Source organism: Anopheles stephensi, chromosome 3, assembly GCF_013141755.1.
Source record: "Anopheles stephensi strain Indian chromosome 3, UCI_ANSTEP_V1.0, whole genome shotgun sequence".
Taxonomy (NCBI): domain Eukaryota; kingdom Metazoa; phylum Arthropoda; class Insecta; order Diptera; family Culicidae; genus Anopheles; species Anopheles stephensi.
Genome location: NC_050203.1, coordinates 62003440 through 62022033, shown reverse-complemented (window position 1 = coordinate 62022033; position 18594 = coordinate 62003440). Strand labels below are relative to the sequence as shown.

General features: G+C 46.4%; 1 protein-coding gene across 13 annotated transcripts in view; it reads left to right on the top strand.

Annotated features, from left to right (window-relative positions):
• LOC118509335 overlaps positions 1–18488 on the top strand; it is a 30703-nt gene extending 12215 nt beyond the window's left edge. For 6 of the 13 annotated variants that reach the window (XM_036049809.1, XM_036049812.1, XM_036049811.1 and 3 more), the window contains exons 2-14: positions 2559–2802; positions 2872–3358; positions 3511–4739; positions 4912–5080; positions 5156–5480; positions 5859–5930; positions 7014–7342; positions 7483–7611; positions 7926–7979; positions 8046–8171; positions 9306–13891; positions 16255–16560; positions 17232–18488. In XM_036049809.1, coding sequence (XP_035905702.1) covers positions 2559–2802; positions 2872–3358; positions 3511–4739; positions 4912–5080; positions 5156–5480; positions 5859–5930; positions 7014–7342; positions 7483–7611; positions 7926–7979; positions 8046–8171; positions 9306–13129 — 6988 coding nt within the window. In that variant the 3' untranslated portion in view covers positions 13130–13891; positions 16255–16560; positions 17232–18488. Of the gene's footprint in view, positions 1–2558; positions 2803–2871; positions 3359–3510; positions 4740–4911; positions 5081–5155; positions 5481–5858; positions 5931–7013; positions 7343–7482; positions 7612–7925; positions 7980–8045; positions 8172–9305; positions 13892–16254; positions 16567–17231 lie in introns of all 13 variants that reach the window. The other 7 variants (XM_036049810.1, XM_036049805.1, XM_036049814.1 and 4 more) reach the window with 6 other exon arrangements.
• Positions 18489–18594: the final 106 nt, after the last annotated feature.

Here is an 18594-nt window from a genome sequence, read left to right as displayed (position 1 = left end):
GAGTCTGGACAGGTAGCTAACATCTACTTCTATACTCAAGGCGGATTTTCCAAGAATGGAGGGTATCTTCTTCTTCTTCTTCTTAATTGGCACTACAACCTCGAGAGGTCTCGGCCATGAAGCTCGCCAATCCTAATAGTTTGCTACATCGTTTTATCACATGACCAATTATTCTTCCGAAGATAACCTAAAGCTTAGAAGAACACTATTTTGGAGGAAGAGAACACAGGAGGAAGAGATTCAAGGCGTTACATTTAACTCAAAATTTTGCTTAAAAGGGCTCGCGAATTGATATTTGAGCCTCATTTCCCTGCGAGAGTTTGTTTCATGCTGAAACATAATTCCAATATAAAGTTCTTATTTAATAACCTGCAGCAGAAAAGCATCGGAAATTCATTCTTAAACTTTTAACCCTCACGTGCTATTACTCTTAAGTGCTTAACTATTTTTAACCAGTTTTTTAATACTTAAGCCACAAAGTGCTCCATTTAATGATCACTCTAGCGCTTGCCGTCTCGCACTGTTTAATGCGGTCGATATAAAAATATTGCTATTAAAATTGTAACCCATTTGTCACACATTTGTGTTTTTTCCCCGTACTCGATCGCACCTGCGGTTGTTTGCTTCCTTTTTCTTCTCTTAGTTACAAAAAGTATGCTAAGTATCAGAAACAAAATGGCCATTAACCCAAATAAACTCTTTCCCTCTGGGGACACAATCCACAGTTCACTTAGCGACTCTCAATGCAATTTCATTCAGCAAATCGAAATGCATTAGCGAAACGTTCAACGGGAATGCTGTTCAAAACAATCGCCGGCTTTATATTTAGCGTGATGCGATAAATTGTACCACGTCTTGCAGTGTCCACTTCCTGAGCAACTTGACTTGGGAGGGTGGGTGAGAAGGATGCCAGGAACCAGGAAGATGTGCTGATGTGCCGGCGAACGGTTTTGCACCACGTTTTAGTGCATCATAAATTAAGAAACCAGTTCAAACAGTACGCTGTGCTACACTTTTCTGATGTTGTTTGGTTGGTGCATTACTTCCTCCTCACGTTAGAAATGTGTGCAAGAGAAAGCGAAAATTGTCACCAATAAAAGTGTAGTCCAAGGTAACTTTCTTCCTATATATTCCGAGCCCCAAAACCCTGACGTACATACAGGCCGTGATGAGGTACAGCTGCAACGGTGTGAAATCCTCACGAAACAATTCGGAAATGGTTGATCGGTTCAAAAATTGCACTGGCGAGAAATGCTATTTTTATGTTTATCCTTCGGTGCGAGCAGACGAGTGTGGCGCCTCGCGGGAGGAATCGGGGCTGGCGGGCATCCGTAATTTGCCTATGAAAATCACAAACTGAAACACAAAACCACCTCGTGTCGCACGTGTTGAGTGTGGTTTCCCACAAGTGTCAGCCCGGCAGTGGATCGTACCGAATTTGACAACGATGCAGTGTCATGTAAGAAGCGCTGCTGTCTAGCTGCTTCAGGATGGCCACTTGTACGTCCTGCTTGGTGGACATTCGGGTTGTGGGTTTTTTGTTTGCTTTGGTCAAAGGAAAATCTATGTGTCGCCATTATTGCCATGCCCGTTTTTTTTTTGCATTTACACCGATCGCATCTGAACCGATGAAGATGTACGCAGCACTGACCGATATTTCGTTTTGTCACACGCACTGCGGTGCGTTGGTGCGGAACCACTTAACCTAATTGTGCGATGCTGAGCCGATGATAGCTGCAAGGTAACGCTATCCGCAACGCTGAAAGACGTCGTGGGCGCTTCCACTGGCTATGATGGATGATCAGTTATTCAAACTTTTTGTGGTTTTGACGGATGGTTTTGTTCGTCCATCCGTCCCTCCATCAGCCGGGCAGCGGTGTGAAATGTGTGACAAAAATTAATGCAATTTACTATTTGTCGGTTCAACAACACCAGCAGAACAAACATGTCAGCGGGACGATTAAAGCGAAAGACTAACATCCTACGCCTACCACAAAGCTGCTGACGTACCGTTGGTGAGAGTCAGAAACAGAATTAGGCCACGGTGTAATGGACACCTGATGTTGTGTACGAATCTGAGTTAATTTGTGAGTCTAGGTTTGTTAGAGGGCTAAATGAAGAAATTAGAAAGATTTCTTAGAGTAACATGTTGTTCGATAATACAAAAAAAATTTGATGCTTTCTCAACAAGCATTTAATAAACTTCTTTCCAAAATATATAAATAGTACGATCGTCACCACGACTCAAAGCGGGTTGATTTTCCACGTTTTTCCTCATTTTTCATTTCGAAAACAGTCGAATATTTCGTGTCTGCTAAACGGGGTCAATGCAAAGTGTCTGTTTTTCCATTCATTTCTGAGAACTTTTCAAATGGGAAAAACACGTGAAAAATTTTTCCTTCTTGGAGGCCATCGGGTTATGGGATTTTCTGCTAGCGCACATGCTGTGTAAATAAACCGGTGATGTTTATATGTTGATCGTCCGTTTTCCAACCGTGTGTGTGTGCGATTTTTAAATAATTGTTTTGTGACTGTTTTCTTTCCTTCCTGCACATTAGCTACGGTGGACCCCCGCAGTCGACGATCGGCAACTCGGCTCGTCGGTTACAGGCACAGCTGCCGGCAGAACCGCCGGCCTGCGTACAGAATGCCATGATGCGGCGGGATAAACAACCATTCACCTACACACCGGGCGGAATCGACCTGTCCCAGATCAAGTCACCCCGCATGGCGAAACGAATATCCAGAAACGCCAACTCGGAAGGTGTCACCGGTCAGCCCAAAGTGTCTCCATTGGCGCAGGTAATGGTCTACAGCAAGGTTTCGGGCGGAGAACATTTTGATCGTAACAACATTACGCTTGACCCACAGAACAATGGTTCCAATCACAACGGCAACGGCACCAGCAATGGTGGAAGTCAGAGTTCCGTATCACCGGCAGCAACACTCGGTGCAGCAGCTATGGGTATGCCCTTTCAGGTGTTTCCTACAGGACCTCCGGCACCGCCACCACCTCCACCACCAACCGGGCGCGTAGTTCCGTCGAACGGTGGCAACAGATCGATTCCTCCGCCGCCTCCTCCGCCCGGTCCGGGGCCTTCGCAACCGACGGCCGGCAGCTCCGAAGCTCGGAAATCCCCCCGACCTCAGAGCTTCGAGCCACCGCCGATGGGTATGCGGCCTGAAATCAAGATTCCCCCGAATCCGATGGCAGGCCTGCGCAAGGCACCCAGACCGCAACCCAAAAACGATTTTTGGATTGAGGAGTACCGGCGGGAGAAGCAACAGGACGCACCACAAATTCCACGACCAGTGCCACCCAGCTACAGCTACACGAACAGAGATCTAGACGACGAAGGTAATGCGACACGAGCGACGGATCGATGGACTGAGGATCTTTCCTGCGGTCGATCATGAACATGATCACCCCCCTTGTACTGCATCCTTGTGTGTTTGTTACTAACCGTGCACATCTGTTCTATCATTGCATCTTATCTGTTATCATTGCAGTTGCTAAGAACACATTCAATCGCACAGACGAGCTCACTGTCCGCGGTGACCCATTGGCACAGCAGAAACGATCACCAAGCCCATCCAATCTAACTATACCGCTCGAGAACGGTTCGCGCGGATCATCGTCGATCAAAACGCCGCCCGTGTACGGGCAGAGTCCGGTGCCGGCAAACCTTCCACCACCGATCACACCGACCAAGGTGTCACCCCCCAGCACGCAACCTTCGCCATCCACCAAAGACACCCCGCCACCACCGGTGCGCCCCAAACCATCCCTTTCGCCTGTGTCCACGAATCAGTCCACTAACAGCACCACACTACAGTCCGGCGGCAGCGCTGCCAAGGATCAAACCGGCGCAGGCGCCAAGAACACGACCTCGGTTGGGTTTGGTCCAGCTGCTCCACCACCACCACCTCCACCGCCCCTACCCTCGTCAGCACACAAAGAATCACAATCGTCCGCCTCGTCCGGTGTGTCTCCATCCGTTTCATCCACCACATCCACCACTGGTCATCCCACAGCATCCATTTCTCCATCACCCTCGTCGGCCAAACCGGCCACCACACAGAGACCCGCTGCTCAGGCCCTGGGATCACTTTACATACCGCCGATACACGAGGTGTTTGCCAATAGTAAGCAAAGTCTCTTAACTCAAGCGAGTCCACCATGGATGTCATCGCGGCACAATAGCCTCAAGGAGCAGCCCGAATGGGTGCACAAGGACGAGCTAGATTCGGCCGCGGCTAGCAGTAACGGTAGCGCCGGCAGTAACGCACAGCCACAGTCAAACGAACGACAGTCACCGCAGTCACAGCTGCAAGAGCAGTACAAACCACAAACATCAGTGTCGCCGAGGGCGCCCAGCGCCCCGAGGGAGAGTGTTCCATCCACTACTAAATCCGTTGATTCTATCGTCACAGCACCGACCCCTGTGTCGGCTAGACCGTCTCCGTCCGGGCCGTCGCAACAGCTCACACAGACCAACATCAGACCAGCGGCGGCCGATGTGTCCATCCCGGTCCACCAACAGTCTACTCCGGTACAGTCGGCTCAGCATTACGCCCAGCAGGGACAGCAAGCGGCCCGCTCGACTGGGCCCCCGGTGGCCGCAGTGTCGCAGTCCACGGTTACGATGCCCGTAAACCGTGGCTATCCACAACAAGCTCCAGTGTACGCACAGGCGCAACCTGTGTACTCGACTCAGTCGCCGGCAGGACCACAGAAGGTAATTTGCAGTTATCCCGAAAGACATATCTTCTTTTTCCAATTCTAATGCACGGCACTTCTTCGCAAAATAAGACCAAAACATCTGTCACAAAGTTTGGCATCAATCCACCTTATTACTTATTGTGTAGTTAACTTTAATTGACGATTAATATCATTTCCACCGTCGCCAGGAACGTATTATACCGATACAGATTGAAAAGTCTCCGGTGCAGGCACCAGCTGCGGCCCCAAGCTTTGCCCCACCGCCCTACTACAGCCCCAACGCACAGTACGGTCCGGCCAGTGCCAGCAGCAGTATGCAATCGCCGCTCCCGGTTGGATTTGCGACACCGCACAGTGGTACCGACTGACGAACGATTGTACGCCTTCGTATGCTAACCAAACCATCAAAAAATTTCCTCCCTTTCACGACAGGATTCACGACACCGACGGCCATGTTTACCAACCCGAACCATTTCGTGAACCAAGGCTACAACAACATCAGCTACCCACCGACACCGACCGGGCAACCGCAGCCCCATCCGCTGTACCAACATCATCAGCACTATGTGCCACCGCAGACGCCGCCCGTGCTCCACCACCCGATGCATCCGCCTCAGCCGCAGCCTCAGCAGCAGCAGCGCCCGCCGACCCAGCAGCAATCAAATGTGACCAACGTGCGCATCGTACCGATCAAGGTGGAGGGAGGCGAGCACACTGTCCGTGGACCACTGTCCAACACTCCGGCCATCATTCAGAGGTAATTGTACGGTGCAGTTCGGTTTAAGACAGGCGAGCACGGGCTCTAGGAAATCTACCGGTCAAACGGTAGCATTCGCGACTACTCTTCCTGCTACTACTGCTGCAACGACTACCGTACAAATTGTCTTATGATGATCCCTATTTCTTGTCTTTCTTCCCCTCTCGTTTGTTTTGTGTGTGTGTGTGTGCACGCGCCCGTGTATCCCTTTACCCAACACCCTTCTTGATGCTGTCGCTGTTCCGCTACCGGTGATCGCGAACACTTTCCACGCCGGAAAAAAATATCAAAATCCCCCCTCTCCACCCACACACACGCACTCACTTTTCGCGATCCCCGGCGGGTGTTGATGGGCGGGATGTTGTTCGCTGCGCGTAGTGGTGATCGTAGCTACGTCATACACGATATCCCGCTAGAAGCTAAGCTTCGCTTTCTTAAAAATAGACTCAGGTACTCAGGAGCACGCACTGTGATCGATGTTGCATGGCATAGCGCCGCACTGACCGTCAGCGTACGGTGCCCATTCTCATTAGTGACGGCATGCGTTCGTGTTGCTGCATACGACGCAAATCGTACACCAACAGCCGGTGAACCACGGCTCGTCACTTGCTGTGCTAAATCCAGGGCCAAGCATGCGTTCTGCCGTTTCCCATCGCGCCATGAATGTTGTTGCGATTTGTTTTGTTTAGTTTGCAAATGTTTTCATGTTTCGTTACGTGTTCTTGTTTAAACTTTCGTTTAAAAAATTAAAACCTTTACGTTTGTTAATCTATGCGCAGCAAGCATGGCTCAGCAAGTGATTGTGCATCGGTTGGTTTCTAACACGTTTTGCTCGGGTCGATTTGTTTTGGTGCTGCATTTACAACGGCCGTGTTAAAGATTTGTTCAAGAATTAAATTTGGCTGTGGGTGTTTCGCAAATCACGCGGAGGATTTTTAATTGTATACGTGCTCATTTAGATGTCTTTAAACCCTCGGACGGAAGCACTCGGAGTTCATTTTTATGTCCCATCAGCAATATATTTCATTGTCGCCGGTGCTTCCCGTTTGTGTTTGTCAGCTGCTCAACAATTATGTAATTGCAACACAGTACGGGTCGGTTGGGAAATGTAAAGTATGGGGTATGGGTGGGAAAAACCCCATATCATATGACGGCACATTTTGTTTGAGCGTAAGATAAATAGACGCCATTACGCCGCTACACTTCCTCCCTTTGACGGTGTGTGTGTGTGTGCGATTTGATTACTTATGCAATGGACGTAATATATTTTTAACTAGTTTTTGTTTGAGTTCGTTAATCATTCGATGGTTTTGAAACAGGTTTTGATCATATTAAATTTATTTTGAGAGGTTTCCTAACTCTTCGCTGATATTGCAAGCGTTTAGCATTTTGTCTTTCGTTCCTGTTGTTTGATCGATCATCTGTGACTTGAAAAAAATTATCGTTACGTTACAATTTTTTTCGTTCTATTCTTACCAATGTACTGGTACGGTTCGTCAGTGTGTTCACAATGGTGTCTTTCCCATTTTCCAGCGATCCTCGAAGCAGCAGCAACGCTCAGTCATGGAATGGCAACAGCGCACCGAACCAGTCCCGTTCGTTCCGCGTGCTGCAGCAAATCACGGACACGCTGGATGAGGCGGAGGCCGAAAAGAATGGTAAGGATCAGTCCGGCAGCAGTCAGCCTACCGTTGCCGATCAGACCGATGGCACCAAACCGCAGCAACAGCAGCAATCTTACGGACGCTCCGTGGCCGGTCCGACCAATGCGGCTCAGCAGCAAGATATGGCAGAAGGACAGCTGCGTCGATTACAGCTCAGCAACGAAGATAAGGCTCTGATGAATAGAGTAAAAAATCAAGGTACTTACCCTTTCGCCCAAAACCCCGTTTTCCCCTGCCCGTCCCGATGCTAACGTTGGCAATGTGTAACATTTCGTGTTTTATCCCCGAATGTCCGTGTCACCTACCCCAAATGTTCGCCGTGTCGCTCGCACGCTCAGTCGACGGAGAAGTTTATCTCCATAACGAAGAAGATCCTCGCTATCGCGGTGCCGCCATACCGTCCAAAGCGTTCAGGTATCTGCAGAACATGACCGACAGCGGTCAAGCTGCGAACCAAAGCAACAACGGTACGGACATTAGAGTTTTTGATTATTAGTTTTGATGCTGGCCATGTTCGCAATTGTTTATTGTTTATTATTTCGCTTTCTATGGTTTCCGCTTCGTAGTGCTGGTTTTTATGTTGAGTGTTTGTTTATTTATTTATTTGTATATATTTCGGTATTTCATATACTTATTTAGTTTTTCATATTGTACATAGAAGGTTATTATGTTGTCTTAAGGTGTTTGCAATTAAAATTTGTTTATTTGTTTCTTGTTTTTCATTGTCTTCACCACATGTCACATACTTTGCATTTTAATTGATGTTCATGTTTCCCCGTAGGCTCTGGAAATCGTACCCAGCAAATGTTCAACCGAGGAAACTACAACGACTCAGGTAAGATCGCCGACAAGATGGGATCGCCGCCATTTTTTTCACCAACTTATTCCATTTCTCTTGCAGATGCAGATACACAGCAGCAGTATGTGCCACCGAGCGAACAAAAGGTGGAAGAACCAAAGAAGTACACCGGCGGTTCCATCCCGAGCCGTTCGTTCAAGATGCTTCAGGCAATGACGGACGCACCAGGTAAGTCTTCCACAATGCTTCGATCGATTCTACTAAAGTTTTTTCCGTGTCCTGTGAATATGAGGACAAGTCGACCGCCTCCCCAATGCCAACTCCGAATATGTCCGAATGATCAACCCACCCTTCCTGCTGCTGTGGTGACATAAGGATTATCACGCCCACCAGCTTATCTGGGAGTGCGCGATCCGTTATGTCCACACCAGACATCATTCCGACGTTCGATAGCATAAGCGATCTCATCTTCAATAAGAATTGTTTCCCCGCCCTGCCTGGTAGCGCGAGCATCGATCCGTTTCATCCGAATTTCCGAACGCCATTAATGAGTTTCGTTTCGATTAACTGACCCATCTTTCTTCTTTGGTGTTGTTTGATCATCAAACTACAACAGATCACTTTAAATCCCCACGACCCCCACGAACTTACACAGTAACCACAGCGCGTCTAAATGGTGCGCACTGATTTCCCTTTTTATTTTCGTTCTTCATCTTTCTCGTTTGCTTACGAGGTAATATGGTTGGAAAGATACAGTTTTTGGCCTCTGGACTTCTGTACCTTCCTTCTCGCGGTACCCGGTACCACATCGATGATTGATCAATTTAGCATTAGGCTTGTGTTGAAAGTAGTGACGATTGCATATGGTGACGGCCACAGTCTCAGGCGTTTGCAGACCGTGTACGGAGATTGTTCTTTCCCTGGCTTCAATCGGGAGATCTATGTTGAAGAGTGAAGTCTGCCGGATTTGTAGGCAATACTGTGTCTGCGACGCCGAGTCGATTGCTGCGAGCTTTTCTTTGTGGTTTAATTCTTTCTCTTAATTCATTCAGTACACAGTAACCACGCATCAATCGTATTGGCCGGGCAACATAGTCTACATAATGTGCTAATGAAATCCTTTCCATAGCGAACAGTGATTGTGATGAGCAGAACAGCAGTGAACTTTTTCTTTGTTCGTACTTCATCTATTATATAGACTATTTGCTCTTAATGCAAGTAATCTGGCGATGAACCGAAAAAAGCGTCCAAATCAATGCTCAATGCATTCATAATTCATTCATCATAATGTTCTGTCTATTTCTCTCTCTCTCTCTTCTCTCTCTCTCTTTTTCTTTCTTTCATTTTGACGAATCTTCACAGCCGATCCAAATTCCTCCGACAGTGAGGGTCCTAGTGTGAAGCTGCCTCACGGCAGCGGCACAGACATTCGATATTCCCCATATCCCTATCCCCCGCAACCCTACTTCTGTTGTCCTAATCCTAATTGGCACTATTACGATCCCACCACTAACCCTCAGTACTATCCACCCCATCATCCACCACCACCCCACGCTCCCGGTTACTACTATCCGCCGATACCGCCGCCACCGCCCGGTCACTACGATCGGGGCGGCGGATATTACGGCGGGTTTATGTCTCCGCATCACTTTTACTATGCACAGGAGCCGTGTTCTCCGTGCACACCGCCTCCGTACTATCAGCTAAGCCAACCGCAGACTGCCTACTGCGAGGCAATCCCGAGCGAGGCGATCCACTCGTACGTGATCACGACGCCTCCTCCGCGTATCGTCGTTACACCGACACCGGACGATTCGTGCTCCGACAGTGAGCTACAGGCGATCAAAGAACAGTTGGGCGAGCTGCGCGATGTGCCCGGTGAGTTTGCCGGGGTTGAACCGGCCGACTACGGTGGTCCAATCCCTTTGACACGCTCGCAGTCTAGCCTGAAGCGGCTGTCGGAGCGCTTGACTAATTTTAACAACGGGTTCGGCGAGCCAGATGGCATGACCAAATCCCCCGTGCGTTGCTCGCCATGCTCGCCACTGAACGAGCGGTATCGTACGTACGAGGAAAGTACCTCTTCCGTGCCTTCGTCTCAGTCTGAGGCTTCAGACTCGGAAGACGAAGGTACGACCAAGCCCAAGCTGGCGAGCAGGGCTCAGCAGGCGCAAAGCAATGGCCATGCGAAGGATGTCGAAGCGGTCCGTGTCAACGGGGCTTTGTCCAAGGAAAAATCTCCCCAAAAGGAGAAAGACAATGATGATGAGGAAAAAGAAGATGAGGATGAGGAGGAGGAGGAGGAGGAGGAGGAGGAGGATGAAGAAGAAAGTGAGGACGAAGAAACGGTAGAGTACGGTGCGAAGGACATACCACCGGTTGATGAACATTTGCCCCATCAGCTGAGCGTGATCTTCGAGGAGGAAAGTATGTACGGACAGTCGACCGTAGCGAGCAGACGGACAAGCGTTTGCAGCAACAGTTCCACGCTGAGTGACTGCTCATCGACGCTGGCCAATGATCTTGATGACGAGAAGGACGAGGATGGTCAACCGAGCGGCAATCGTACCGACGATGATATTGACCGTCTCGATGAGACAGATATGGAAAAGTCCCTGGTTTCGGTGCGTCTTCCACTGAAGCTCTCGTTCAGTAAATCTCCCAACAATGAGGACATTGCAACGCTGGTCGTTGGAGAAAGCGAAATTACGGGATCGAAGGAAAAGTTGACTGGTGGAAGTCGGACTGATCAGGCGCGTGACGAAGATAGCGGCGATGAGAGTGACACCGAGGAAGAGGACGAGTCGGAGGAAGAAAGTGAGAGCAGCTCGGGCGAGGAAACTGACACTGACGGAGAGGAGAAGAAGCCGGAAGCGACCAGTGTCGTCGAAAATCAGTCAAACGATGCAGATACTGATGTTACCGTAACGATCACTATTCCATCGCTGTCGAGTAAGGTTAAACCGAACGAGCGGGAAAGTTTGAGTCGTCCTGAAACGGTGAAGCATGAGGCACCGGCCAAAGCTCCATTTAAAATCGACTATGAAGAAGCTTCGGAGGTGTCGGTGTCTGTTTCGTTGCCGCTTAAGCCAAAGGGCAGTTCTTCTAGCGATATTACGAAACAATCGGAACAGGAAGCGTCCGCTGACACGAAATCCCAGAAAGAAGATCATGGTAATGACGCCGGTGGAGAAGAAGAGGAAGAGGTGGACTTTTGGAGTCAGATTGGAGATGAAGACGATTACCAGCGACCTGTCCGTTCCTACTCACGCGACATGTGGAGCAGTCGGGAGTTTAGCGTTGATCGGCAGAGTGTGTGGAGTCAGGACGCGGAAGAAGATGAGGAAGCAAGCACTACCGGTACGACCGACTTCTGGAGCGCCGAAAATGGTCCCACAGAAGCGTCCGATCTGTGGAACTTTGGAAAACGAAATTCGCCACTTCCAGCGAGTAGTGATAAGGACAAAACGGGACAAGAAGATAGTAAGGACTCGCTGGAATACTGGCAGAAGGAAAACGAACGACTTGTGAAGGATCTGTACGAACGCAGAGCCAGCGGGATCGGTTGTCAGGGAGTTTCGGCGAGCAGTATCGTAAAGGATGAAAATAATAACAAAACGTGTGTGACAAAGGACACGGTGGGTGGTGTGCAACCGGAACCGCAAAGCGATCGTAAGACTGAAGATCACAGTGAGGAAGAGGCAGAAGATGGTTCGGATTCCGAGAGTGATAATGATAGTGAAGAGTATGAAACGTCCAACACGTCCAAGGAAGATTCAGAAGCAGAACAGGACGTTGGTGAGCCTTTATCGAAGCAGGTGGAAAGTAATGATCCGTTGAAAAAACCGAAAGATGACTCGATAATGCAGTCTGCGAACGGAATTGCTGATATTAAAGCCGTCAGCATGACGCAGGAGGAGACAAATGTTCTCGACAAAATGGAACGAGATAAGAAGTTAACCGTTAAGGAACGGATATCCTTGTTCGAGACGCAGGCTGTAAGTGTTCCTACCCTAGAGGTGACACCGAATTCTCGCGGCACTGTCACCCCTACGATGGGCAACCGTTTGAGGCCTCTATCGCGCCAGCGGCAGCTCTGCGAAGAGTCCGAAGCGGAGGACGATTCCGGCGTTACGTCGGACATGAGCAAACACATCTCAGAGGTGGAGACGGACTCCGAATGCTTCCCGGAGATGCGCAAGATGACACGGTATCAACGTGCGGCCACACATTCCAGGTTATTTAAGCTTTTGCAGGACGAAAGTAACAACGGTGATAGCGAGGACGAAGAGGAAGCTAGTGAAGATAATAGTAAGGAGCAGGAGCAGAACCGAAGCAGCATCAAGCACGAGGCAGCAGCGCGCGAGGAATCTACGATACGTACGAAGGTGGCCACCGGCACGATCGTGAATGGTGGCAGCAGTCGCAAGACACCGGAAGAGTCCAACGGGACGGAGGGAAGGCGCGATCGATTAACGCTCCCGATCAGCCATCAATCGTCGTCGGGCAACGACAGCCTGTCCTCGTCCACCTCCTCAGCGTCTCCTGTATCAGGAACTCTGCAGAACGAAAAACTTGCCGAAGAGCTAGTACAAAGTTTGTTGATGAAGAAGAAGGGCCGCCTGTTCCGGAATCTGCCACTGGAGAAGCTGCACGCCGCGGCGCTGAAGATTTTGCAGGAAGACCTGGAATCGAACGGCACGATCAGCTCGACGGAGGACAACATGGCAACGGTCGATTCGACGCCGGCGTTAACACCGCAAGAGTTTAAAAGCGAGTATCCGACCTCGTACGCCGATTACTACGACACGTGGTGCAGTGATACCGTGCAGCCGAACGGTTGCTACTCGGACACCGGGTCCGACTGTGGGATGGTGAAGATGTTCCGCACAGTGCCGGAACATCAGCTAGCGCTCGCCAAGAAAGATTCGCGCATGAACGCCGGCAACGGCCATTGGTCACCGCGCTGTCCACGGGTATTTAGTAACAAGAACGTTCCCCGGCTGATGGGCGTCCGGGAAGCGGAACTGGTGGAACCGCGAGGCTCACGGCCACCGTCCCGTGCATCCAGCAATCGATCACCGTTCACCGTGATTCCGCCGGCTACTGGGTTGCTTACCGGTGGCAGTCCTATGGACGACTGTCCGAACCGTGCCACCGTGAACCGTCAGTTCAAACTGCAGTAATAGCTGGTCCAGTCTAGTGGGGAAGGTCTTACACACTGCCAATATGAACGTCACACTGCCGGCAAACAGTGCCACTATAGGAACGAAAGATAGTGCGTGTGTCTTTCGGGAGCGCACGGGACAGAAAATGAAGGAAATGAACTGAATTGTATCCGATCGACGCAAACCCTGCTGACGATCGATGTTGTACTATTATGACATCCCACAGTTTGTGCGGAATGTTTGAGGACGCATTTAGCAGCGGCCCTACAACTGTGTACATGATTCTCTGTATATATAGGCAATATTTGAATGTGAAGATAAGCTAAGCTGGAGCTGTGGTTCCTCGGAATACTGCCAACGGGGAAAAAGGTTGTAGCCGATACGGTCCCACTCACACAACACCTAACCCCTTGATCTTCCCCCTTCACTATCCTCGCAATACACAATGTTCGATCCCGTATATCCACGTTCCCTAGCATGTGCACCTTGCCTTGTGTTTGTGCTAGTAGGTCCCCAGTTTGCCTCATTGCTGGACGCGTAAGCCCTGCGAGTATTGGTTTACCCTTTTCCGCTACGACCGGGACACCCGCCCACCTACCAATGACGCTCCATAACGAAATGTTCATCATGTTCAAATGCCCGTTCAAAAGATCGTCCATCAGCCGTTCCGTTAACTGAACTAAAACAGCACAGAAAAAGCCTCTTCAAAAACCAAAAAAAAAAATCAAAATCAGAAAAATCAAATCCAAAATCTTTCCCATCAAGATTTGCGAGAAACAGGTATCTAAAAGCGTGAAATTTATCATGTTATAGAGCATCCATCATTTTAACTCATTTTGTTATGTTTCTTGTTATTTTTTTTCTGTTGTGTCTTGTTTTCTTTCTGGCTCTCTATGGTTGTTTTCTTTGCCCTTCTTTCTTTAATTTGATTGATTAATTACTTGGTTGATTAAATGATTGATTGATTGGTTGATTCTGTGTTACTGAGCCAAACTGCGTGTTCCTGGCTGGTCTGTTCTGTTCCCAAATTTGTTGTGCACTGGTACCGCTTTTGTGGTAGTATTTGAGGTAATATTGTCTAGTGTGACATTTACCATGAGCGAAATGTTCATTAGTTTTCTTTACGGTGAAATGTTATTTTTTCTATTTTTATTTTTTCTGTGAGCTTCTTCACCTTTTTATATATTTAAAAAAATTAAAATCATTTATCGTTATTCTTTTGCATTTTACTACTACTTGTATGCAGTGGCTTCGAACGAAGTTTATTCTCCAATGATGTAGATCTTAAAGAGTTCCTTCACGGACGATCGTGCCTTTTAGAAATATTACCTTGAATACTATTTCCCCTAAAGCGTACAACGCTTCCAAAGCCAAAACATGCATTTGCTAGATAGAAAAGAGACACATGCAAAGATAACTTTAGACCAACCATTCCACCGACGAACGATCGTCTAAAATTATCTTCTACCAGTGAGACGATCCATGTTTGCATAAGTTGTTCGACACGATCGGGTTGCGGTTGTCGCTTGTTTGTGCAAAGCATTCTCTCCATCAGCGATAAACTCGTTGAATCGTTTGTATATTACTTTCTGAGCATAAGTTTTAATACTTTAATGTATGGGTCTCACTGCACTGCGCCAAGTTTGAAAGAGTTTTGTATGTTTTTTTCTGTTTCTCTTCTACTGTGTTGTTGTCCTTGCCCGTTGTGTTTTTGCGTCTAGCATTGTGACCTCTCCAAATTTAATCTCGTGTCTAAAACCAAAACGATCGTTTGCTTCCAAACACTGTGATCGCCGCAAACGGCTCCACAGCAGTTGGAAACGGTTTTCGCAGTGTTACAAACATGGGTTTTTTTGCACTGACAGCACAACGATGCGCTCTACCGTCCTAACAGGATTGCTTCTGTTTTGTTTTTGTCGGTAAGAACAGTTATTAGTGCCTTACCGTGGTTGCCGGTCTGCACAGCAAACATGTTACTATGCTCATAGCTCAGCTCACATATTCCGTACAGAATACAAAATACAATATACACTATCTCTCTACCTCTCTCACTCTCGGTACAAAGCACAGCTGTTTCACGTACAGCAACGTATAGCTCCGGTTGCATCGTAGTGCACCGCACAGACACAATCCTCGTTTGGCTGCATCGAAAATAGAATTGAAAAGGAACGTGAGGAAGAAATATCAGAACACCGCGATCGCGATCCGCGTGGAAGGGAAGGGAATAGGTGTCTACCTGTCGGGCCAAAGTGGGGGAAAAGAATAACTTCACCAAGTCTCGGAATGGGAAACAAGCGCCACTTTTCAACACAAGTAAAGCAAATGTTAAATTGATTGAATCACACATCCACTCACTCGCCAGCGCGCTGATGGAGACGCCTGGTACTCGGCTGGTTCCCTTGATCATGGAACGACCGTTTGACAGTTTACTATCCCGTACCACCATCTCCATCCCCCTGTGACCAGTTTTCGATTTTGACCTCTGCTTAGTGTTAAACCTTTTCAAAGTAATACTTTTTAATGATCTTAACGAAATAATCACTTCACGGTCACTCTAGATGACTTACTGACCCTCTGACCACTGATCGGTTTGATGTTTTATTTTCTTACTAAAGTTTTTTTTTTATTTAAAAAATATTCAATTTCGAATACCTCCTTCACTGTAATATTTAAACGCTGTTGCTAGTCATTATCATTCTAAGCTCAGAAATCGTGAAGATCGGTGACGCTTTCAATTTGAATGCAATAAGTTGAATACCGCAGCGAAAGAAGAAAAAGAATCGAACAAAAAACAAACAGTCTGATCGGATCAATTCTATTTTCCTTGTAGTCAAAACGGTAAAGGTGAAGCAGACAACTAAACGAAAGCAAAGCAAAACCTCCCACATTCGAATGCTAATGATACTAACACCACATCTAATACAATACACACACATACACTAACTGATCGTTTTTGCACATGGCTTTGTTGAAGAGTATGTCATCATAAAGCAAGACGGTTTTAAAACAAAACGCAAATAAGCTACCCCACTCAATGATAAGCTTGCTCCTTTTTACTTAAGATGTCAGCCGATGTTCTTACTTTTGTATGTGTGTGTGTGTTTTCGATTGGTTTTTCTACTCGTTTTTCTTTCCCCTTGCAGACCAACGTAGTGAAGCGAAGAAAAAACAATGACGTGTTTGAAATCTGCACACATATACACACGCACACACATATAAATACTACCATCCCGTGATCGATCCGATCCTACGAACCAGGGAGAAACTGTTGTGCTGTCCGTGATGCTGTTCTCATAGCGCTAATCCCATGTTAATCCTGTACAAATCCATCTTACCATACTGTTGCGCCAATGTTTCTTTACCACCAACAACAAACAAATAGACACACGATCAACGAGCAAAGTGGTGTGAGCGAAGTAGGCGTAAAAAAATGGCGCGTCAGAACTAGTGTGAGTGTGAGTAAAAAGGATACAGCGCGTGATGATGCCTAGCTTGCTTAGTTACCTAGTTGATTGCAAGCAAGCGTTTTGCTGAAACGCTTAAGGATAAAAATTAGCTGCCAAATTGAAGCTCTTAAACGCTTAAAGAAACGAAGCTTTTTTAAATGAAAGATTAGAGTATATTATACGTTTACGGATAAATAGAATATTAATATACGTGATTAACACAATGAAATTCAAATTATTAGGCGCAATGCTGTTACCAAGCCTTAGATAAAAACAAGCCCCAATGCAAGCGTTTCCTTCACCAATTAATTTTGCACACATTGTTTTGTTATGCAAAAAACACAAATAGAAAAATTATGAAAGTTTTATTACACATTGAAAACACGAAGTAAACACGATAAGCGTCCATAAGTGTGTGCCGTTTTCCGTTCATGGTATGTCTGTCATCCTGTCCGCCTGTCTGTTTAACTGCATTTCTGTTGCCGTTCTTGTTGTGAACTGTTGTTTTGTGTTTTGTGTGTGATTTTCTTATACATATATACATGTTTGAAACTCATCATCTGTTTTGTTTTGTTGTTTCAATTATTTTCGTATTAAATAACAGATAAATTAATTTTTTACACATTGAATACTAATTTATATCTTTTTCTGCTTTTCTTTCTCTTCCATTACAGGTCCCGGTGAAACTGATTTCTAAAATAACGCACAACAGGACTAACACACAATTAGAGAAGCAAAGCAAAAACGCACTAGCACTAGAATATAGCGATATCATAGCTATTGGAACCTTCTCTTCTTGTTTTAGTGAATATTTGTTTTTCAATGCAGTTTGTCGTTTTTTAACACTTGTATAATACTGTCGATGGTCTTTGTCTCACATGCAGATACTTCTTTTTGTAACCTACTTTTGAAGTGGTTATTTTTTTTAAATGATTAAAAATCTCTTTCTCCGTTTAAATTCTTTTTCTCAAATTTGTTTTCCTTATCAAACTATCTTGAAGTAATCTACAGTAATAGCAAGAATGTTTACAAAGCATTTTCTAACCCTATGCTCATAAGCTGACGTACGTATAGGGTGTTTGTTTAAGCAGTTTAAAACCAGTGAAACCATGTCTTATTAAATCAGTTGAAAGTCTAACATGCAATGTTAATCAGTGTGCGTGTGTACTAAGCCCATCAGCTAGTGTGCTTCCGTGGCCCTGAGTATCATCATATCTTAGCATTGTGCTTTGAGCATGAGTTGTTCGTGTTAGAGCTACATCATATTTTAGATTTTGTTCCGTTTCATTTCAAAATGTACTCTACTTGTGCCAAGATAGCCAAGTGTAGTGTAGGAATCTATCTATTGGCAAACTATACCTTTTAATCCGTTTTTGTTGTTATTAGTTGTAACCGTAATCCTGTTTCTCGCGTTATCTTGAACTTAATATTTGGTTTGTGATTGATTACTTGAGGTGTGGCTTTACAAGTTTTTGTTCTACAGCGAAATCTACACGAAACAACACAAGGATTGATTGAGTCGATGAATTAGAGAGCGTCTGCGAACCAACAACAATAGTGAGGCGAACGTTTATTAGGCGAAAGTATGATTCAAAATCAAAACTAAACCATTCTCCAAGGATAATCGAACGAATGAGCAAACGGATCGAAACCACAGTCTAAAGTCCCCGCTAATATTAATCTGATGAAAAAAAAAACGAATGAACAAAGCACAAACAAGAATGCAATCAATCAAGCTTACGAGTTATGAAATGTTGAATCCGAGATAGGTAACCACCAACTTGCTAATTGGTGAAACTCTTAAAAAGTATGGTTTTGTTTATCAACGCGTGCACTATAAGTAAGAGCATTGCTTATGATCTGTAAACAAGCACTTAATATGGTTTTATTTTCGCTATTGAACAATAAAGAAGATATAATGTTATTAACGATGTGTATGGTTTTAAATTGATATAATTGCCCGAAACGGGCACATATGTGAGAAAAACTGCATATTTAAATCATTTCATCATTAAATTTTAGTAAAAGTAAGATTAA